General features: G+C 41.6%; 2 protein-coding genes across 6 annotated transcripts in view; both read right to left on the bottom strand.

Annotated features, from left to right (window-relative positions):
* Positions 1-19,925, bottom strand: part of NFAT5 (nuclear factor of activated T cells 5) — a gene marked incomplete at its 5' end in the record, with an annotated part of 207,370 nt that extends 187,445 nt beyond the window's left edge. The window contains 3 exons of one of the 3 annotated variants that reach the window (XM_082369758.1): positions 4,828-4,896; positions 19,409-19,426; positions 19,841-19,925. In XM_082369758.1, coding sequence (XP_082225884.1) covers positions 4,828-4,896; positions 19,409-19,426; positions 19,841-19,925 — 172 coding nt within the window. Of the gene's footprint in view, positions 1-1,239; positions 1,425-4,827; positions 4,897-19,408; positions 19,427-19,840 lie in introns of those variants that run through there. The other 2 variants (XM_082369762.1, XM_082369767.1) reach the window with 2 other exon arrangements.
* The window catches only part of CYB5B (cytochrome b5 type B), a 32,646-nt gene continuing 27,044 nt past the window's right edge, over positions 17,945-23,546 (bottom strand). The window contains exons 5-6 of one of the 3 annotated variants that reach the window (XR_014238020.1): positions 20,742-21,809; positions 17,945-19,927 (exon numbers count right to left, since the gene is read on the bottom strand). Coding sequence is in view for 1 of the 3 variants with exons in the window: in XM_082369998.1 (XP_082226124.1) it covers positions 21,719-21,809 (91 nt within the window). In the remaining 2 variants the exon portion in view is untranslated. Of the gene's footprint in view, positions 21,810-23,546 lie in introns of all 3 variants that reach the window. The other 2 variants (XR_014238021.1, XM_082369998.1) reach the window with 2 other exon arrangements.

The raw sequence follows: 23,546 nt of genomic DNA on the forward strand, positions 1-23,546 counted from the left end.
AACCCTGGGTGTAACTCTGGGTGTGATGGGCTGGCTTTTCCTGTGTCCAGTTGCTGGGAATGTTGCCCCAGCCTTTCTCTGAGACACTCCTGGGCAGTCAGACCAGGTGGACCCTGCAAGGCCCATTCCCTTCTGGGTTGTTCTGGAAGGCCCAAGACCTGAAGGAGTCCTCGTGACACTAAGAGTCCTGAGGCTGCAAGGACCCCAGACCAGGGGTCTTGCTGGAAACACTGGAGCCCTCCAGAGCCCTCCTACCAAGCACTGGCCGCAGAGCAGCGGGGGGAGGATTACAGCACAGATTCAACATGAGGGTTTTTGTCCCTGAATTGCGCCTCCATGATACACTGGTAGCCGCCATCAGTCTCTCATTTCAAAAGTCAAGCCAGATGGCATAAATCCTACCTTCCAGTTAGCCCTAACTGATTTCACCCTTATTGATTTGTTGCTAGTTAATGAGCCTGTTTATCTCAAGACCCAAATCCTTCTTTCCCCCTTAGATTCTCTGGCATCATTAAATCTTCTAAACATTAGGAAATGTCTTTATTATTTTTAGGGAACGTCTTTAAATGCTAGTCTTGGACATCACTGTATTCAGCACACTGCATGTTCTAGAAAAGTCAGGGGACCCTCAACAGAGACCAGTTTTCATCCAAGGGGTAGCTAAAACCCTGGAGTCTCGAGGTTACTAGGGCCTCCTCAGTGTTTTCACCTGGGATGGTGTGGAAAGACTTGGAATCACACAGACCTGGATTTGGATCCCAGCTCTATCACTTGTTAGCTGTGACCTTGGGCAATATACCTAACCTCTCTGAACATGTTTCCTCATCTCAAAAACAAAACAAAACAAAAAACCCCAAGAGCCTTGTAGGGTTACTGTGGGATTAGATGAGATCAACGTATGCAGTAGGCACCTAATACATACCAGCCCTCCTCCCCACCTCCTGCCTGCCAAGGAGATTAACATTCTGCAAAGACAAAAACAGCCAAGCAACTTTCTGTAAAGGAGGATTTATATCTTCGTTCTTGTTTTTCCTGAAAGGGCACGAACAGGAAACCTTGCACTGGTAAGAACACCCTAACTTTGGTCCTTCCGCGCAGTAAAGTTAAGGTTCCCACGGGGTCTTAACCGCCGTGCATTGTCATATATTATGTGATATGAGCCAAGTGTGTTCACTGGAAAACGGCTGTCTTGCCATCTGTACGGCCACCAAGAGGTCCGAGCCACCATCTCCCACTCACCTGGATCATTCGTCAGCCTCGTACTGCTCCCCCTTCCGTTCTTGCTCTCCCAGAAGACACTTCTTTCCACAGAGGCCAGTTCTCAAAACGCAAATCCAATCACATCAGACGCCTGCCCCACACTCTCCGTTGTCTTTTCTGCAAAGCCCGACGCCGTCCATCCGCTGCCTACCTCTTCCGTCCCAGCCCCGACCTCCCCTCTCCCGGAAGCTGCACCAGCCACACGTGTTTTCCTTTTCCTCAAGCAGCCCAACTGGTTCCAGCCTCAGGGCCTTTGCAGCTGCTCCCTCCACCTGGAGCTCTCCTCCTCCTCCCAATGGATGCTTCATTTTCAATACGCAGGTTTCAGCTCCAAGGCACCTTCTCAGAGATATCTTCTCTGATCATGTCCCCACCGCCATCACGTCCATCACTTCACCCTATTTTATTTTCATCCTTGCGCTTGCCGCTAACTAAAACTCTCTGGTACCTTGTCTGTCTGACTCACCGTGCACCCCGATGCCTAGAACAGTGCCCGGCACAGGACAGGGACATAATTCGTGCCTGTTAAATAAATTAACCCAGGGAGTTCCCTGGCGGTCCAGTGGTTACGACTCCAAGCTCTCACTGCTGAGGGCCGGGGTTCAATCCCTGGTCAGGGAACTAAGATCCCACAAGCCACGCAGTGAGGCCAAAAAAAAAAAAAAAAAAAAATTGTCTTGCCATTTACAGTATAAATCAATGATCTTCGGGATGGTCTCTCCTCATATTAGAGCTTCTAGTGTGTAAGTGTCTAGACAGTCTTTTATTTTTGGCATTTTTGGCAAAGTGACTTGCTTCTGGAATTTAACAAAACCAGACAACGCCTGTCTCCCTAGTCTCATCCAAAGCTGTGCCACCTCTTCTAGAATCTGCCGAGACTCTGGCTGCCCGGCTCCTCCATAATAACCAGGCACGGATGAGACAGAGATTTTACAAATCCCACTGGAATATTCTGCTGCCTGAAAAATTGGAGCACCAGTGGACTAGAGACTTGAAACTGGAGACAGCCCAAATCTAGCCAGAGTCTCTGCTCCTCAGTGGGCTGGATACATGGGATTAATTCAGGCAGCAGCCAGGCAAGAAATGCTGGCCCCTGAGGACGGCTAAGAGAGGGAATTTTAAGATCCAGACGGAAAAGAAAGCTGGGGGCAGGGGGTGAGGGGTGGCGAGGTAGGGAGGACCCACCCCTCCGCAACCCAGGGGTTCTGAACCTGCTAGGACTGATATTAAATATTAAATTGGGCGTATTTATGTGCATGTGTATGTATGTACGTTTTGGGAAGAGGGTCCATAGTTCTTACCAGAGCTGCAATAGGGCCTATGCCCTGAAAGGTTAAGAACCATGGATCTGGAAGGCATGCAATTAGGTTAGCGAATCATCATCCTAAACATGACCTGAGCCGAGACAATCACGAGAAAGGAAAAGTGCTTTGTGCTCCAAAGAAAACAAAAGCTATTTCCAACAGGAACTGGCTGTCACATTCTCTGCACTTGGAAAAAGAATCAACAGAGCATCCGCCCAGCCTGCCCAAGGCCCATCCCTAAGCCCAGGTCTCTGGGGAAGGCTTCGAGCCTTTGTTTTCCAGTCTGCGGGCAACTGGCTGGGCAGAGAGCCAGAGGGGAGAGACCTTTATGGAAGAAAATACAGAAGCGTGCCATGTTGTGTGGGCTAGAAGCACCCGAAGGTGCTGACTGAAAGTGCTGACTGCTACCGCAGGACCCACTAGGTGAGGAAGAATGTGCTAGTTGAGATTCAGTTCTCTCCTGACCCTTTGACTTGGCTCCAGCCACGATGTTGGGCCTGCTTTTTCCTCTGGGTGTCCTGGGCACCACAGTATTCATCACGGGCCTTGGTGCCTTTCTAAGTAGATTTTGGACCCTTCAGGGGTGGCAAGCCCACTTTTCTCCCTATGGCCACCCCAGCTATCAGACTGGAGCTCCTGCCTATTTAAGGCTATGTGTCACATCTGGTGTTCAGAAGGGACACTCCCTTCCCCTGCCCTTCTTGCCTTTGTAAGGGGAGGACCTGGGACGTGGCAGAAGGCCCAGAAAACGCTGGAAGGAGCCCCACAAGCAGGCGGGCGGGCCGGGAGCCAGAGCGCTGTGCCAGCACTTGGTGTAACCTCCAGGGAGGGTGCAGTCCACACACGTCCTGGCTTCCGAGAGGCAGGCACTGGGTGTCAGCCCGCAGCCATCACCTCTCCTGCTCAGCCTCTCCATGAGCCCCGTGGAGTCTCGCTCAGCCTTGTTATTCTTCTGCGTTTGTATAGGTTCTATCTTTAATATATCCCAGCGAGGTTTCTTGATTTCCTCCCCCAAATCTGATTCTCCTCCAAGCTTCCCCATCTCAGCCTATGGCACCTTCATCACCCTGGGGCTCATCCTTCAGGTCCCAGCTAAACAGCACCTCCTCCTTGGAAAGACCTTCCCAGGAACCAAATCTAAAGGTCCGCCCCCCCCCGCCCAGCGCCACCAGCCACCCACCCCCCCAAGATGCCCTCCTTCATGTCATTCTGTTTGTCGATCACGTTTATATTTACAGTTCTATTAAGATATAATTCACATACCCGCTACGGCACACAATTCAGTGATTTTTGGTATATTCACAAATTTGTGAGACCATCTTCATCATCCCAAAAAAGAACCCTGTACCCATTAGGCTCACTCTCCGTTTTCCCTCCTCCCAGCTCCTGGTAAGCACTAATCTACTTTCTGTTTCCATGAATTTGCCTATTCTGGACATTCCATATAAGCAGAATGATATACTATGTGACTTTCTGTGTCTGGCTTCTTTCACTTAGCATAATGTTGTAGCATATATCAGTGTTTCATTCCTTTTTATGCTGAATAATATTCCGTTGTAGGTACAGACCACATTTTGTTTATCCATTCATCAGTCGATGGCCATTTGGGTTGTTTCCACATTTTGGCTATTATGAATAACGCTGCTATAAACATTCATGCACAGGTTTTGTGTGAACATATGTTTTCAATTCTCCTGGGTAGATACCTAGGTGTGGAATTGCTAGGTCACATGGTAGTTCTATGGGTGCCTTTCTGAGGAAGGGTTCTGTGTTTTAAATGTGTGTCCCACAGCACTACACAGCACTTCCTCTCTCAGTAGCCCGAGGTATGGGCATCTGCACGGATAAAAACCCAAACTGACATGGATGTGGAGCAAAGAAAGGCTCAAACATAGCAGGTCTTCTCCTACTTACACATCCAAGAGACACCCTTGCACATATGCACCAGCATATACAAACCAGGATGCTCCCAGTCATACTGTTGGCCAAAAAGAGGAAATAACCCAATGTCCATTCACAGTAGCTTGCATAAATACACTGTGGACTATTCATCAAAGAAAATAAATGAACTACAGCTACACATCACAGCGTGGATGAGCCTCACAGTGTTGAAAGAAACAAGTCACAAGAAAATATGTATAGCACAATTTCATTTATATAAAGTTCCAAAACAAGTAAAATGAAATCATGTGCTTTAGGGATGCAAATGTGGGTAGAAAAACTATTAAAAGTTACTTCAACCAAAAAACAGGATATTGGTTACCTCTGGCACGGAGAGCGGGAGGGACACAGGAAGGTCTTCTGAGGGGCAGCCAATTTTCTAGTTCTTGTCCTGGGTGATGAATACATCAGGGTTCACTTTGAATTATTTTTAACTGTACATAGGTACTTACTTACTCACTATTCTGAAAGTTTCATTTCACAATTCAAAGAAGAGATAGGGGACTTCCCTGGTGGCGCAGTGGATAAGAATCCACCTGCCAACGCAGGGGACACGGGTTCGAGCCATGGTCCAGGAAGATCCCACATGCCGCGGAGCACCTAGGCCCATGGGCCACAACTACTGAGCCTGCGCTCTAGAGCCCGCGAGCCACAACTACTGAGCCCACGTGCCACACTACTGAAGCCCACGCACCTAAAGCCCATGCTCCACAACAAGAGAAGCCACTGCAATGAGAAGCCCGTGCACCGCAACAAAGAGTAGCCCCCGCTCGCCGCAACTAGAGAAAGCCCACACTCAGCAACGAAGACCCAACGCAGCCAAAAATAAATGAATAAATTAAAAAAAGAAAAAAAAAAGAGAAGAGACAGAACAGAACCCAGATCTAGGGGTCAGGACACCTGGATTCCAGATCGGGTTACCACCAAAGAGCTGTGTGACAGAAGACAAATTGTCTCTCTGCCTCGACTTTCTTATCTCTAAAATGGGAATGATAATAACAACTGACACTTATTCAGGACTTACTGTTCCCAGGTACCATGCTAAGTGTTTTCACATGTGTCATCAGTTATCAGTAATACGTCCCATGAGCACAAGAAACACATAACTGAAGCCAGCTTAGGCAAGAATTATTACAGGGTTGTAGAAATGGCCTCTAGAACCTAAAGGCAGGGTGCAGCGGGGAACAGACTCTGGGGACTCTGTCTTGTATTGCTGCTTTTCCCTCTGGAACTGTTGCATACTTCTGCTATAAACTGGTTGTTTTTGCATCTCATTCACATGTGAGAAAATGACCACCCACAACTCCCAGGTTTATATCTTCTGCATTCAAGACACCAGCCAGACTAAGCCTGGCATCTCTCAGTACACATTACAAAGTTCGTTGGGAAAAGAATTCTTACTGCTTTAGTTTGGATCCAGCCTCTGCTCTGATCCAATGAACTGTGGCCAAAGGGCAGAGTCATACCACGCAAAAAGGCTGCCAGGGACGAATATCATGAAACTGGGGACTACAGATGGTTGGCAGTTCAGCCCATGGAAATTTAACTCTGTAGCGATGTATATTCCTAAGACGGCAGCTCCTAGAATGGCAGGAAGAGTGGAAGAACCGACAACCCAACATCAATGGTTATTTCATCTACTCTATATAACAACCCAGTGAGGTATTGTGAAAATCCCCATTGTATGGATGAAGAGACTAAGAATCAGATTAGAGGCAGGGGTTTCCCAACAGCAGCGCTGTTGACATTTTGGCCTGCGCAGTTCGTCGTGGTAGGGAACTATCCTGTGCACTGTGGTACGTTTAGCAGCATCCCTGGCCTCTACCCAGCGGATGCTAATAGCACTCCTCCAGTTGTGATGATCAAAAATGTCTCCATATGTTGCCAAATGTCCCCTGGAGGTGAGAAACACCGACACAGGCTGAGTAAATTTCACAACACCGCTCCACGGGTAAGACAGAGACAGGATTCAAATGCAGGTCTGTCTGACTCTAAAGGCTTCTCTTAGTCACTGTCTCTTATGATCGTATCTAAATTACCTACCTCATAAGGTTTAGCGAGGATATACTGAATGTGCAAGCGCCTTGAAGAGTTAGGGGGAGCAGAAATAAATTATCATGTCCCCACATTCTGATGAGCTTCCAGTTCTGTGGATCAATGTGACCCCTCAATCAGGACAGGGCTCCACAGCGCTAAGGAATTTGAATTCCATGGGTCTGACCACCAACCAGATTCCCCGTTTAGTATCGTGATGTGATTACTCTCCAAAGCCTCTCCCTCATGAGGATTGACATTCCCAATGACTTGCTATCCCATGTCCAGTTCCACTCTCCAACCTACAATTTATGGTAACATTTTTCCTTTGCTTTTTTTTTTTTTTTTTTAACAGTAACTTTTCTTACCTGGTTTTCCCCTAGTGGTGCCAAGTCTTTTTCCAGATAATTTGGTCCCTAAAGCCTATATATTCTTCTTCCACAAACAACTAACTGAACATATTCCATTCTTCCTCCGTGAACTAGAGGTCTTAACCTAGGCTGCATGAGGTTCCGTGGTGCATTTACCAAACTCCAGTGGTTTCCCTGGAGTGGACCCTCCCATAACTAGAATGCCTCTCTGAGAATGTTGCTTGACCAAGCCCTACGTGGACAGACGTCAGCCTGTTAGTTTTCATTTTGGTTTGTTCCTTTATATATTTATTAAATTTAATTAATTAATTAATTATTTTTGGCTGCGCCAGGTCTTAGTTGCGGCGAGCGGGCTTCTCTCTAGCTGTGGCGCATGGGCTTAGTTGCCCCGCGCCATGTGGGATCTTAGTTACCCCGCCAGGGATCAAACCCACGTCCCCTGCATTGGAAGGCAGATTCTTTACCACTGGACCACCAGGGAAGTCCCTTCATTTTGGTTTTTAATAGTCATTGTGACTGAATTCTAAAAATGATGAAGTCCTTCATCTGCAAGGCTGTGAGGCCCTCCCATTGGAACCCTAAGGGAAAACATTTTGGCTGAGATTAGAGAAGGCTGGCCACACACTAGTGACAGGGGGTCTTTACAATGAGCTTCTGTAAGTCTATCAAAGAAAGCACATCCCTACAGCTGAGTTTGGCTGCCGAATAAAATGACCAGGGTATGTCATTCATATCCTTCCAGTCAAGATATAAACAGTCTGTTTGGAGGTCTGGTTACAATACAGTATCTTTTAGTAAACTTTTTTTTGTACTTGAAGTATAACCTACATGCAGAAAAGTACACAAATCATAAGTCTACAGCTCAATGAATTTACCCTGAAGTAAACACACCCATATAACCACCACCCAGATCAAGGAATTACCAACATTCCAGAAACCCCTCTCAGGCCCCCTCCCAGTCACTATCTTCACCCTCTCCTTAAATGTAACCACTCTAATTTTAATCTTATGACCTGCATATTTTTTGTGTATCTGATGGCCCAGATAATTATCTCTGGAGGCCAGAGTTAATCAGAAGCTGGGAGGACTGTTTCCCTATGAGTCATTCCTCTTAAGAATAGTTTATCAGCAAGGATGCTTCCAGCTGCAAGTAATAGAAAACCCAACTCAAATGGCTTAAACAATAAGGAAATTTATGATCTCCACACAAATGGAAGTCCTGCTGTAGGGTGTGCTTCAGGGTTCATTTCATCAGCAGCTGGAGGCAACAAAGTCTCATGTTCTCTCATTCTCCACTCAGCCACCTTCGTGTTTGCTTCATTCTCAGGCTGGAAGCAGGGCCGCCATAGCAGTTATTTCTGTGGCTCTGGAGAGGAAATTTCTTCCAGAGGTTTCATGCCACTGGTGAGAATTGGGTCACATATGTAACCATGTGAAATAGAACTGTCCCAACTGTCTCAGACTTACCATCTGGGATAGGATGGATGTTGAGAAGCCCACCCCAGTGCTCCCTATAGAAAGCCACAGAATAAAAACGGAAAACGTCTGGCTCCTCTAATGTATAAACATGCTTTATATTGATAAATGGTAACAAGGGTCATAAACAGGGGAGATTTGTGGCTGAACATACTGTTGGAGATTCAAGGTTAGAGGTAAGTAACTCTCTGGGAGGAGAGAATAAATTGACCGTGGCAAAATAAACACAGCCACTCCTGTCCCCCCTCCCCCGAACGTCAATGATCCTTCCTCTCTGAATTGCCCATTTGGGCACTGAGTCATAAACATATTCTTTAATGTTATTGGGATAGTGTCTGTCACCAGTGATGTTAAGCACAGAACATAATGTTTCAATATACTCTTAGTATACAAATCCTACCCCTTTACAAATCACATGATGACAGGCAGGGCACATGGAGCCCGTCATTTATTTTAGTTTAGTTTTTTAAATTTATTTTTGGCTGCATTGGGTCTTCGTTGCTGCACGTGGGCTTTTCTCTTGTGGTGAGGGGGGCTACTCTTCGTTGCGGTGCGCAGGCTTCTCATTGCAGTGGCCTCTCGTTACAGAGCACGGGCTCTAGGCATGCGGGCTTCAGTAGTTGTGGCACATGGGCTCAGTAGTTGTGGCTCGTGGGCTCTAGAGTACAGGCTCAGTAGTTGTGGTGCACGGGCTTAGTTGCTCCATGGCATGTGGGATCTTCCCAGACCAGGGCTCAAACCCTTGTCTCCTGCATTGGCAGGTGGATTCCCAACCACTGCACCACCAGGGAAGCCCAACCCCGTCATTTAAATGCTACAAAGTGAGTCAAGGCTCTTCAGAACACTCCAGTTCCTTCAGTTACCTCGATGATACCCCAGCCATTCGGTCCCCCTAGATGTTTGAATATTCTCTACACCACCAATTTTTGAATAAATATGATAAATATGAGACTCATATATATACATATGTATTAATATTCACTTGCTTACAGTAGCTGGAAATGTAACAGGTTTACATCCCTTTTTTCAATGTGCTAGTCACATATTATTCAAACAGAGATGAATACCTGTTGGTGAAATCTATCATCAAAGAAGATCTGGGTAGGTAAGCTATACACATCAGTGAAAAACAATCACAATAATGGGAGATACAAGAGTGATATTTTATGTTAAGTGGTAAAACATGTATGTCTGTGGATGATAGGACAGATAGATTTCAAAGATAAGGTATTAATTACACTGTATATGTATATACATTTTATATACATAAGTGTATATGTACCAATTATTTTATACTGTTTGAAAAAAAGGTCTCCAAATAATCATTCATAGTGGATAAATACACAACTGGTAACACTCTTAGCACCATCAAGAAAGGATGAATACAAGGGCAATTCCAACTGAAGAGTAAAAAACCCAGCATATCCTTCAGAAAAATATTTGCCACAAAAGTAGCATTCTTGAGAAAATTTTTTTCTCACAGATGTTTCTAATTTTAATTGCTACTATATTTTACAAGGCAACATATCAGCACAAATATTAAACTATCTAATATGCAAACTTCTAATATAAGAAAGTACATCACTATAACGCACTAGATCTCAATGGGCCTAAACACCCTCATGTTTCAGAAAATGTACTTTTTACTAGAGTAAAAATATAATATCCTGTGAGTATCAATCATTTTACTTGCATTTTTTGATATCTAACAGCCATCCAATATCCCCTGGATGTTTGAACATTCATTCTTGTTAGAATTCCAGTTTTCTCAAGAATGACACGAGGCAAATGTATTTTACTATTCCCCCTTATGTTAACTGGGAATGTATCTTATTTATAATCCAATATTACCCCAGTTTGCTTTTTGGTATAGGTTAGGCCATTTTGAAAGAAATTTAATATGTCATGATGCCAAGACCCAATACAGTCAAGGATCTTCTAATGGGGACATGAAATGTTAGGAAAAAGCCTCTGTTAATTTGCTCCATAAAAATCATATCAAGGTTGTAGAGATTTTAAGAGGAATGCTCTTTTCCTTCCATACCTGCAGAGGGCATATTTTCCACTTCACTATTACTCCACCAACCAGTCAAATGTTTTCTGAGCATCTACTGTGTTAGAGCACTGTACTAGGTACAGTGGAGAAACACAAAATAATGCCAATTGCCCAATCTCTGTCCTCAAAGACACTCCACTCTAGCTGGGAAGATTAACAGAGGGACTCGTCTGGTGCCAAAGAATGAAAATGGCCATAACTGTGTGCCAGGCACTCAGAGAAGGGAATAGTGAATAGTGAACTGGAGTGAGGTTTCATGGAGAAAGTGAGACTTGGGCTGGACTTTGCAGTCCGGGTATGATTCAGCTAGACCAACAGGATAAATATGCTGCCTATCCCACTGCCACTCTTCATGCTTGCCAGTGTGGCTCCACTTCCCACTGAGCTTGGATCAAACACGGGGCTACATAGGGAGATCAGCCCGGTGCTTTGTGACCACCTAGAGGGGTGGGATTGGGAGGGTGGCGCAAGAGGGAGGGGATATGGGGATATATGTATACATATACCTGATTCACTTTGTCATACAGCAGAAACTAACACAACATTGTAAAGCAATTATACTCCAATAAAGATCTTTAAAAAAAAAAAAACATGCAGTGCTACAAGCAAACAGTCTAGTCAACTGCAATCAAAACTCAGGACCAAAAAGAAAAAAAAAAACTCAGGACAAAACCCATTTGGGATGGGTGGGGGTGGAAGTTGGATATTATGGCTCATGGAAAAGATCTCTGAAGGGTACAAGAGACAGGAAAGGGCAAGGTGGAAGCAAAAGACAGTAGGAGGAGAGGCCAGCTGAGAGCAGATTGTCTAGGTAGGTAGTGTTGGGTCAAATCATAGAAGATATTGAAAACTAGGCAATTCTTGAATAAAGAATGTGTTTAAGAAAGAATAACTTGGGGCTTCCCTGGTGGTGCAGTGGTTGAGAATCCGCCTGCCAACGCAGGGGACACGGGTTCGAGCCCTGGTCTGGGAAGATCCCACATGCCGCAGAGCAACTGGGCCCGTGAGCCACAATTACTGAGCCTGTGCGTCTGGAGGTTGTGCTCCGCAACAAGAGAGGCCGCGTTAGTGAGAGGCCCGCGCACCGCGATGAAGAGTGGCCCCCACTCGCCACAACTAGAGAAAGCCCTCGCACAGAAACGAAGACCCAACACAGCCATAAATAAATAAATAAATTTAAAAAAAAAATAAAGAATAACTTGGAAGGAATGTGCACAGGAGATACAGAAAATGACTGGGTACATCTGCTTAAAAAAAAAAAAATCTCATTTAGAAAAAGCCCAAGCCTCTGAACAGACTTATGGGTGATAATTTTTAATTTTCATGAACAAGAGATTTCTTAACTATCCAGAATTCTAGCTTAGAAGACATTTTCTTTCGGCAAGCATTGTTCCACTGGGTTCTTATTTACAATGCTGCTGTTGAGAAGTTGTGGTATCACTTCCTGATTCTTCCAAAGTGATCTACTTTTTCTCTTTGGAAGCTTTTAGGACCATGGTTCTCAACCCTCACCATGCATCAGGTTCCCCTGAAACAGAGCTTTTGCTTTTTTAATTGATCTGCGGCAGGGTCAGATATTGGTATTTTTTAATGTTCCAAGGTGATTTCAAGATGATCCAAGATGTGGCCATTGTCAGTGGTTTTGTATTTTCTTATCCCTTCTGTTCTGAAATTCCACAATGATATGCCTTGGTAAGAGTCATTTTTCATTATTGTGTTGAGCACTCAGTTTCATTTCAACCTCAAAAATCATAATTTGTTCTGAGATGTTTTCTTTACTTTTATTTTATTTATTTATTTTTTGGCCACACCTCGTGGCTTGTGGGATCTTAGTTCCCCGACCAGGGATTGAACCTGGACCACTGGCAGTGAAAGTGCCGAGTCCTAATCACTGGACCACCAGGGAATTCCTTGGAATGTTTTCTTGTATTATTTCTGTGATAGTTTCTTCATTTTTCACTTCTAGATCTCCTCTTAATTGAGACAGGGTATCTCCTTGTATAAACTCTCATTTTCCATCTTTTCATTTTTGTTCTACCTTGTGGGAGATTTCCTCTTTTTTATTTTCCATCTCTTCTACTGCTTTCTTTTTTTTATTTCTGCTCTCATTAAAAGACTTTATTTTGAAATAATTTTAGGCTTACAAAGACTTGCAAAGGTAGTCCCCTAATGTTAACATCTTACATAATCAAAGTACAATTATCAAAACTAAGAAGTTAACGTTGCAACAATGCCATGAAGTACAGACTTCATTTGCATGTCACAAGTCATTCCACTAATGTCCTTTTTCTGGATCTAATCCAGGATCCCACACCGTATATGGTGGTCATGTCTCCTTAGTCTCCTCCAGTCTGTGACAGTTCTTCAGTCTTTCCTTGTCTTTCATGACCCTTGACACTTTTGGAGAATATTGGTTGAGGGTTTTGCAGTGTCCATCAATTTGGGTCTGTCTGATATTTTGTCATGATTAGATTGAGGTTACTAATTTTGGGGAATACAATAGACAGGATATGTTCTTCTCAGTGCATCATTTCAAGGGTATATGATACTGATGTGTTATTACTGATGATGTTAAACCTGACCGACTTTGTTAAGTCAGCCAGCTTTCTTCACTAAAATAACTGCTTTTCTCTTTTTAACTAGTAAATGCTTTGGGGGAGATACTTTTGACTATGTAAATATCGTTTCTTCTTAAGCTTTTGCCTACTAATTTTAGCAATCACTAGTAGCCTCAAATTTGTAATTTCTAGAATTCTTATCCTTTGTTCCTTTTTAAATAGCATCCTTGGTTTGTATTCATGGATACAATATCATCTCTCTGAAGTTGCAAGTTTTGTTTTCTTTTCTTCTGCATTATTTCTTCCTCTTTTTTTCCTATTTGTTTTGATCTCTATCTTTTGTACTAAAGCTTCCAAAAATGGTTGATAGCCCTTGGCTATCCGTTTATATTTAACTGTTAAGGAAGGCACTAAAAACCTTTTTGCATGCTTTACATCCGAAGAGCTGATTGATTGAAGGATTTCACTGCCAGGTGACCTTGTGGAAGCCGCCAGGTGTCAGCAGCTGTTGACCTCTTCTCTAGAACTGGTGGGTTTCTCCAGAGAGAAATCTTCCTAACCGCTGCCTGGGGGTATAATCTTGACTGTTAGTATTCTACAAGCCAAGGGGGTGCGGGTGGGGAGGTATCTCAGCAATTAGTATGAAATTCCACTTAATCCCCACTCACCATGGCCCTCAGCTTTGCCTTGTAATCAATCTCACATCAAGATCATCTCAGTTTACTGGTCTTTGATCTTCCAAAAATTTCCTGAGATCTTTCATTGACAGAGGTGTACTCTCTTATTCACTTTGTATCTTCGTTTATTCCTTACTCTCATCATTTATGTGGCTTTTGGAAGGGAACAGAGATAAGTTTGTCAAACTACTATGTTCAATCTGAAGCCCCTTACTGTTATTTTTTTTAGGGTGGTCAAAACCCATCAATATTTATCAAGTATAAAATTCTATGAACCGAAAAATGGTACAGATGAACCGGTTTGCAACTCAGAAATAGACACACAGATATAGAGAACAAATATACGGACATCAAGGAGGGAAAGCAGGGGGTGGGGGGTGGAATGCATTGGGAGATTGGGACTGACATATATACACTAATATGTATAATATAGATAACTAATAATTGACATATAACACTGTATTAGTTTTAGGTGTACATCATGATTTGATATATGTATATGTTGCGAAATGATTACCACAATAAGTTTAGTTAACATCCATCACCACACAGTTATAAAAATTTTTTTCTTGTGATGAGAACTTAAAGAAAAAAAAATTCTATGAACCAATCTCCCATACAGAAGAATTCCAAATGATTTATGTAGATACTCCACCCTCAAGGAGGTGGAGCGTGGGCTGCCCATAGTAACTTCCTCCTAATACGAAACAGTATGGAAAGTTCCTTTCAAAGAGTAAATTTATAGAAAAGAAACCTAATAAACACCTATAATGGAAAAGAATCTGAAAAAAGAATATATATATATATATATATATATATATATATATATATATGTCAAATCATTTTGCTGTACACCTACAAACTAACACAATATTGTAAATCAACTATGTCAACAACAAAAAAAACCCTAATAAACACTACCTCATCCTTTTGATCAAGGTCTCATAAATCGTATTGATAGTATATACCCTTGATATGATGCAATAATAACAAATTACATCTGGAGCCTTCCCCCACCCCAACCTCAGTCTAATTATAAGAAAAATATCAAGTTCCAGTTGAGGGCATCCTACAGTGTACCTGACCAATACTCCTCAAAATAGTCAAGGTCATCACAAACAAGAGTCGGAGCAACTGTCACAGTCAAGAGGAGGCAAAGAAAACATGATGACTAAATGTAAAAGTAGAACAGAAAAAAAGATATTAGGTAAAAACTGAGGAAGTATGAATAAATTGTGGACTTTGATAATAATGTACTGATACTGGTTCATTAACTGTAACCAACGTACCACACTAATGTTTAAGATGCTAGTAATAGGGGAAACCGGGTGCTAAGTTTATGGGAACTCTGTATTATTGTCACAATTTTTCTAAATTTAAAACTGCTCTAAAAAATAAAGTTCATTTAAAATATTTCTAAGAAACCAATAAATACTGGCAGCTGAATTTATTTACAGAGAAAACAGAATGGGTTTGTGGGGATGCAGGAGTCAATGAGGTTTTTCGGTTGTTAGTGATGTGGGCAGCACTGGGATGCATCTCAGAATTCTACTTAGGAGTCCCAGATAATTCAACAAATTTGGATAGGTTGTTCATTCAGACACAGCATGATAAACCATACTGAATCTGCTTAGCCCTTCCTATGGCCCAGCATAAAGCAGGGCACCCTGAGGGATGCAAAGACGCTTCCTTCAGAGGTTGTATAGTCCATTAATGAAGACACTTAAACAAAATACACAAAGTATGTGATAACAGTATCTGCCTTGGATATCTGCTTCCCCTATGATCCACCCCTCCATTCAAAGCCGAGGAATGGGTTCCCCTGCCCTTGATGGGATCAGAAATGGACACTCTTGATACTATCTAGCCAATTACATTCTAAGAATTAATTTCCATAAGAGGTTTGGACTGGAAACTAATGTAGCCACCTTGATTCCTACTGGTCTTCTGATTCCTGGTCCCAGTTCTCATGAGGTCCAGTTGTGCTTCCTAACCCTGAGTTCCATCAGATGCTCATTTGTAACTGATTCATAACAAGTAAGTTCCCTTTTACCTGTTAGCTTAAATAGGTTCCTTACTTATGTATCTTATTCTATGACAAAAATAATCTGAGTGTGTATCTTTTTTAAGTAAAGAATATTTCTTCTTTGCAACGAGACTTAGCACAGAATAAAAAAATGAGTCTCTGCCCTATGAGAGCTTAGGCATACTTGGAGAGGCAGAACCCTTTGTTACCAAGGCAGGCATTTTAAGGTCAGGTAAGCAGCAGAGGCCACTGTAGTTAGGATGTGTTTTAAAAACTAAATCTGAACTAGCTTGAGACAAAAAGCAAATTTACTGACTCATACATGAAAAGGTCCAGTGGTAGACTTTTAGCCCTAAATGAAGGTCAATAAAGATGTTCAAACAGAACTTCACTAGTTTGCATGCATGGTCTGGCTTAAAAACAAATCAGCTTAATTTCTTCCAAATGTTTTCTACAACAGGCTAGTGGGTACATTTTTGGACCATAATACTTAGAAATGAAGAGGAGCGTGGCTAAGGGGTCACTTATTAGTAAACCATGAGACAGAGTACTGCAGTTTAAAGGGGCAAGATGGAGTAGAATGAGTGTAGGAAAAATCCAAAAACTAAAAACAAACAAACAAAAAACACCTAAAAAAAAGATTCAGAAAAGAAAAAGCGGGTCACATTGGAAGTCTAAGAAAGCTCATTTTCCTGTGCTGCTCCTTATTATATTTCTTGGGTAATAAATCAGAGTGGGCAGGTTTGTGAGAAGATTCGTTTTTATTGTGGACATCATCCTATTGTTTTGTAAGTAATGCCACCTCCTTTTCTGAAAAACTTCAATGAGGAAACTAGAAAAAAAAGATCCCAAAAGTAAGCTTCTCTAAAGAAAAATGAAATTCAGGCACCCGGGTTTAAAAATTTTTCTCTTTCCAGGTCCATGGTGCTTCTAAAGTTAACATCAATGTTTCAGTCACAGATTAGAACCAGGAACAAACAGTAGGAAACTGCTCTGAGACTGGCACTGATGAATCAAAAATGCCACTTGTCACACTTGTAACAAACATTTGTATTTGCATTTGTTTCTTAATTTAAGGTAAGGTGTTTCTTACCTTAAATTTACATAATTGAAATGACAATCTTCGACCTCAAGTTTTCAGGAATCAACCAGGATTTGTCAAGTGCCTGCTAAATACTCAGCATCAGGAAGAGTGATGTGAATTATTATGACTGAAGGTTAAACATTAGATTCAAACACTAGTAATAAGAATGGGACTTTCCTTTCCTGTTAGTAATGCTCAATTCATGTGATAGTGAAATAACCAAGCCCTAAGGAACGACCTCTCATTGGTAATGTTAGAAGGCTATCAGTATGTTTTAAAGGTAATTATACAAATGGTTTATTTACCTTGTTTTATTAACATAGTCACTAGAACTTCGATCTCAATGTTTAATTTTCCCCAACAGTTTAGCTGTTTCCAAGAAAAACAACCATTTGAAGACTGGCATTACAGATAACAACATATTATTACCTTGAACTGGCTTCTCTTTACCAGATGGTTTCAGTAAAAACAGAACTCCCAACCTATCTACCTGGTTGCCACTTCACATCTGTTAATACAGCAAAAGTCTTGATTTCTGCCTCTCAGGATTATCCAACGCGCAACTCACGTCAAGGAAAGAGCAGCAGTAAGAATCCTGAAAAACTGCAGAACTCCCCATCTAGTTACACTAAACCCAGTAGTAGCATAGATATAGGTGACTTTTATGCTTCTCAAATTCTTTTCTTCCAGAACACCTGAGAATTACAGAACCAACATTTCTACTTTAAAAAAAAAAAAAAATTTTTTTTTTTTTTTAAAAATAACTGTAGGGATTTCCCTGGTGGCAAAGTGGTTAAAAATCCGCCTGCCAATGCAGGGAACACGGGTTCGAGTCCTGGTCCGGGAAGATCCCACATGCCGCGGAGCAACTAAGCCCGTGCGCCACAGCTACTGAGCCTGCACTCTAGAGCCCACGAGCCACAACTACTGAGCCCACGTGCCACAACTACTGAAGCTCACGTGCCTAGAGCCGGTGCTCTGCAACAAGAGAAGCCACCGCAGTGAGAAGCCTGTGCACTGCAACGAAGAGTAGTCCCCACTCACCACAGCTAGAGAAAGCCCGCACACAGCAATGAAGACCCAATGCAGCCAAAAAATAAAATAATAAGAGCAAAGCTAAATAAATGTAAAAAGAAAAAAATAACTGTAGTCAGGGAGAGAAAAAGAAAACAGTATCTTTATTGTGTGTAGTTCTAACAAACATTCACTGTGTGCACATTCCAGCAGAAAGAGACAAAGATCTTTGTTCAAAATATGCTGAAATAAAATAGGTAAACAAACTTCATTACTGAATACACAAAAGGAATGTTAATATTACTCGCTCAGAGGGTGAAGTCAAAAGGAAATTAAATAATCATAATAATGTTTTGCCTAAATAGCAAATGTAGAATATAGGTGTAGGCACAAAGCAGCTCCTAAAATTCATGAGTGGGATGCTAGATGTAGGGTAGGTGACTTGACAAATACCTCTCTACTTCTTGAAACCTCCCTTTGAGATCACCCCCGCAAATTCCAAACCCAAGCTCTTCCAGGGCACAACCATCAAATGTGACTAAACTTCCCATTACTTCTGTGGTATTTGGCAAAAGAACGAGATGGTTAAAAAAAAGAAGAAAAAAAAAAAAAGATCAATCTCCTGTTGAGACAAGACATGTCTGAATCCATTCCTCCTGGAGAAGGAAGTAATGAACATTCAAGTTCTGCGTTTCTAAAATGGAATTTCATCAGATAGGTATCACTTAAGATTTTAAGCATGAGATACTACGTAAGTAATGATATATCTGGCCTGTAAAGCATTTTTCACTGCTCCACTTGGGAACTGAGTATATACTCAACAATGTTCTTATTTCACAACGTGTGGATTTGTGACAACAGCTGAAAGAACTTTACGGCTCAAATTACAGGTTCCAATGGATTTTTGTTGCTGCTTAAGTGGTCAAATTAGAACTAAACACAGTATAAACTTTATCTGTACCACTTTCCTGTCTTTACAAATGTTAAGTCATTTGGAAAGCAAAACCAATTCCTGAGAGACTGGGGCAGGAAATTTTGGGACCCAGCACTAACATCCCTATTTTGGGGGCACTAATTTCCCCTCATCTCCTCCTCTTGTGCTCTCCAGCCATTATGTGTACAGTTTGGTGAGCGGCAGCAATGAGCCTTCCTTGGGAATAAACAACCGAACACCCCAGAGACATCCCAGGAGGCCCGGCTGGCCAACAGGGACTGGCTCCACTGTCTCTCCAGAGGGGTTTTCAGGACCCACCAATGTCCAGACTGTTTTGAGAATTCCTGTCTACTTCTTAAAACAAAAGTCCTTTTTGATGGATTCGGCTAACATACTATATTACTTTATTGTTTAGAAGAGAACCTCTGCAAACTCACACAAGCTCTACCTGGTTGTTTATGTAGGCAGCAGAATTATAGTAAATGGACCCAAAAGTGGTTTTTATAATACAAAGTGACATGATATTAGCAGGAGATCAAAAGAAGCCCTGGGTATTGGATGGATTTCATGGATGGTTGAGACAAAGTCTGAAAATCTTTTCCTCTGGCTCTGAACAAAAACAAGTCCAGATATAAACAGGAAAAGACAACCAATATGAAATAGAAAAACATACCTTTTGCAGTGGTCTTTACCCTAAAAATATCAAAAAAAAACACAAATTTTACTTAAGAATATCGTTCTTTAACATTTCCTCTAAGCCAGATGTTTTTCATTCAATTTTGGGGACTGCCAACGCATTTTTAATTGACCCAAGTTATCTTCTGGCTTAGTTTTAGCTTGAATGTTCCCTTTCCAGCTCCTCAATACTCCTTTGTTCTTCTTTTCTACTCCAGTGTGGGCCCATGTGATCATGCAACTTAATGATTACAGCAATTATATACCAATTCTTATTCAAGGCAACCCCTCCTTGCCTTCCTGGAGGAGCATCAAGTCACACCACCTCTGTTACACAATAACCAAAGATTTTTCTTTCAATAAATTGTCTTACAGTGGCATCTTATAATACATACAAAACATTTTCTAAAGATATAAGTTTTAGGGACTTCCCTGGTGGTCCAGTGGTTGAGGCTTCGCCTTCCAATGCAGGGGGTGCAGGTTCGATCCCTGATCGGGGAGCCAAGATGCCACATGCCTTGCGGCCAAAAAACCAAAACATAAAACAGAAGCGATATTGTAACAAATTCAATAAAGACTTTAAAAGATGGGCCACATCAAAAAAAAAAAAAAAAAAAAAAGATATGTTTAAAAAATTTACCCATATCCCTGACATATAAAAGTCAGCCAGAAAGCCCCTAAAATTTCTCCATAATGTCATAACCAAGTGTGCGATTAGCAGGTTGACATGATTTTTACAAACTGTGAATTCACTCAACTGCTAAATCACAGGATACAAGACCTGGGTTGAACTTTCTCTTAAACAGTTTGCATGGGCAGACACTGGTGTGCTGTGTAGCTTCCTGTCCTGTCAAGTGCCTGGCAAGCAGGAACAGGGGAGGATGCTGAGCAGTGCCCGTGGTCCTTCCGGAACCACGCTGCTTCCTGCTGCATGTGACGATGGCTCAGAGTAGACTGGTCATCCTCAAAGGATGGGGAGAAAAATCACCACAGTTGTCGGCAGAAAACTCCCAGCAGACGGTCTCCTCAGGTGCTTCCACGGGGGCGGAAAAAGCAGTCAAATACACCAGAGCAAGTCCGAACCAAGGAGAAACAGTAACATAACTCTAAATAATAACCTACTCCTCAATGAAACAGTCATCTGAGAAAAAAAAAAAAAACTACCAGTTTTTTATTCTCAATGGAAAAAACAACAAAACCACAAACTGGAGCCATGGAGGTAAAATACACATGAAATGGAAAACATTCTCTTGTCCTGATCTTCCCCCTCTGAATGCCGCTTTACCATGGGAGTTATTTTACTGGGGCAAACAGAAGATTAAATACTGTACCTTTGATCAATTTGGAGTCTCTTACTTCTGTAAAAAGGGGAATAAAAAATTACCAGTTGATAAACAAAAAAAGAGCAAAATCCTTTAACAAAACTGTAAAGCTCTAAACACATACCTATAAATTTATATTTTACCAATACAAGATGGTAAGGGGTTTAAAAAAAAAGAAAAGAAAAAAGATGGCTAGGAACTGGTGCCAAAGTAAAGGATAAAGTTTTTGGTGCCTTTTCTAAACTCCTGTCCTAAAAGTAGTGTTTTTCAATATTTTTCAAAAAGAAAGATTACCATGAATTCACTCTATCATCCCAATTCATCTCTTCCTCTCCCTGTTTCTCTCCACTCCCCATAAACAAAAGGGAAGCAGAGTTCTGCCCAGCACCATTTGGTGGCCTTAGGAGGTGGCAAGGGCTCCCTGCTACACTCAGTTTTAACAAATATAAACAAGGAACAAGATCATTCTGCAGTTGTGTTTTAAGTCGCAGGTGTGCAACCTGACTTCATGAATTATAAACCTCTTATGATAAATAATTAAGTCATAATTTTTAAAATAATATTTACTTAAAAGAAAAAGGGAAAAAGAAAAGCTTCAAAACCAGACTGTGATGCCCTATTAAGTATGTCTAATGTGCATTCAAAGTACTGGAAAGCAGGCAATTTTACCAAAGGGCAATGTCACTAGGACACGTAGACTATAATTATAAAAGAAAGTTTTGAAACATAAAGGTGCTCGTGGAAAAGAGTAAGGAGAGGAAACAAAGGCAAGGACACAATGAGCAGGTGTTTTGAGAATAAGGCTCTGAGAAATGACTTGGACACTGGCCCCAGGGCTGAGGCGGATGTCTGGCCAACAGTCTGAGGTCCGAGGGAGAAGAATACAATTGGCAGGATTCGAGAAGAGGGCACCGCTGCAGCCTCCAAACAAGTGTGTAGTTCTCACTCCCAAGTGGATGTGCTTTCCAGATTTCAACAAGGTCTCCTCAGGAGGACTTGCTCTCCGCCATGTAGTAACGATACAGAAAACCTAAGAGAATAGCACCTACGATGGGGAAGATCCAATACGACCAGTAGCTAGACGTTTGGGGGGGGAGAGGGGGGAGAAGCAATAAAATCGTGAACATTTCATACCAAATGTTCCCTATCTTTCAACATTCACATTTTAATATTTTAAACATTTTTCACATTTTAATATTTTTATAGCAAAGAATTTTATTTGGGGAAATAAAAAAATCCAAAGATCTGGGCTGAAGTTAAACAATAATTTTAAAAGGATTAAAAACGGAATGTATGGTATAATACCAAAAAAATATATACATACACACCTAAGTATATATGTTTTCACAAAGACATAAAAGTGGTTATTTCTGGGTTATGGGATTATGGAGAGTTTAAATTTTTCTTTATGCTTTTTCACATATTCTACAATTAACATCTTTAAGCAGGAAAAAGCCACCATTTTATGTATATAATTATAAATTTAGAACCAATGATACCTAATACAACTGTTGACGATATTACATCTGCCCCACATGTATTTTCAAAATTTAATCCTCACAACAATCCTATGAAATAGGTATTATTAGTCTCATTTTATATATGAAATACAAGCTTTGCACCCAAAATCACAAAGGGAAGTTGGTCAAGCAGTCTAATTCCTATCCTGATTCCCATCCTCTTAATCCCTACTTAAGTTCAGACACTAATAAGGACACACACACATGCACACACACAACATACTGATAGTTCTAATAAAGTTAAATAAATGGTAGTTGGCTTAAAAAGTCCTGTAAGAAACTTTCCTCAGAGTTTCAGGACAGTCATTATTCTCCTTAAAAGAATCCTTCCTGGGGATTCCCTTGGCAGTCCAGCGGTTAAGACTCTGCGCTTTCACTGCGGTGGCCCAGGTTCAATCCCTGGTTGGGGAACTAAGATCCCGCAAGCCACACAGCTGAAAAAAACCTTCTTCTCTAACAGAGCTTATTAGTACTGCTGGTTTTCAGTTCTAATTCTTCCGTGAGCCAAATGACCTGGCCGCCCCTCCACTATGACATACGCGGTCTAGGTATTAAAAGGCTTTGAAGCCCAAAAAACCAGCTGAGGCTCAATAATAAAAATGATTCTCTTTGCCTAAACATGTCTAGCACTTTGTACATTTAAGTATGGCAGAAAGCTGTTCTGGATAAGTTTAGAATGTCAGCCAGGCAGCTTTGTTTAAAGACACAAGCAAGTTGGTCAGTATGTACAACAGCAATATGGCACAGGGAAACTTAAAAAAGTAATCTCCCCAGAAGAGTAATGAATTCAGGTATCTTCCAGAACAGCCACAAGGGACAAAAGAGTTCAAAACACGGAAGATAAAGTCTTCAGTGCACAAGACTGAGAATGGTTGACCACCAATCCTCATATAATCCTTTGTAACTTTACGGCCACTGAGAACAGAACCAGAGGAAATGCACCTATCCTGCACCAAAGGAGATACAGGTTCAACAACAACTTCCTGGACATAAGACAGAACTCTCTTCATTCAGATTTATTCAGGTTATTGCACATAGTTGTGACTCAGTTATTTTTATTGCTTTGAAGTATTCCACTATATGAATATCCCAGAATGAATTCATTCATTTTACTAATGAATGGTTATTTGGGTTGTTTCCAATATTTTAATATCTTGAATAATGTTGCTATGAGCATTCTAGTACGTGTTCGCTGGTATACTTGTACACACATTTCTCTTGAGTATGTATATATCCCTAGAAATGGAACTGCTGGGTCAGAAGTTATTATATTGTCAAATTTACTTGATAATGC

This window comes from Balaenoptera borealis, assembly GCF_965194805.1.
Source record: "Balaenoptera borealis genome assembly, chromosome: 19".
Classification (NCBI taxonomy): Eukaryota; Metazoa; Chordata; class Mammalia; order Artiodactyla; family Balaenopteridae; genus Balaenoptera; species Balaenoptera borealis.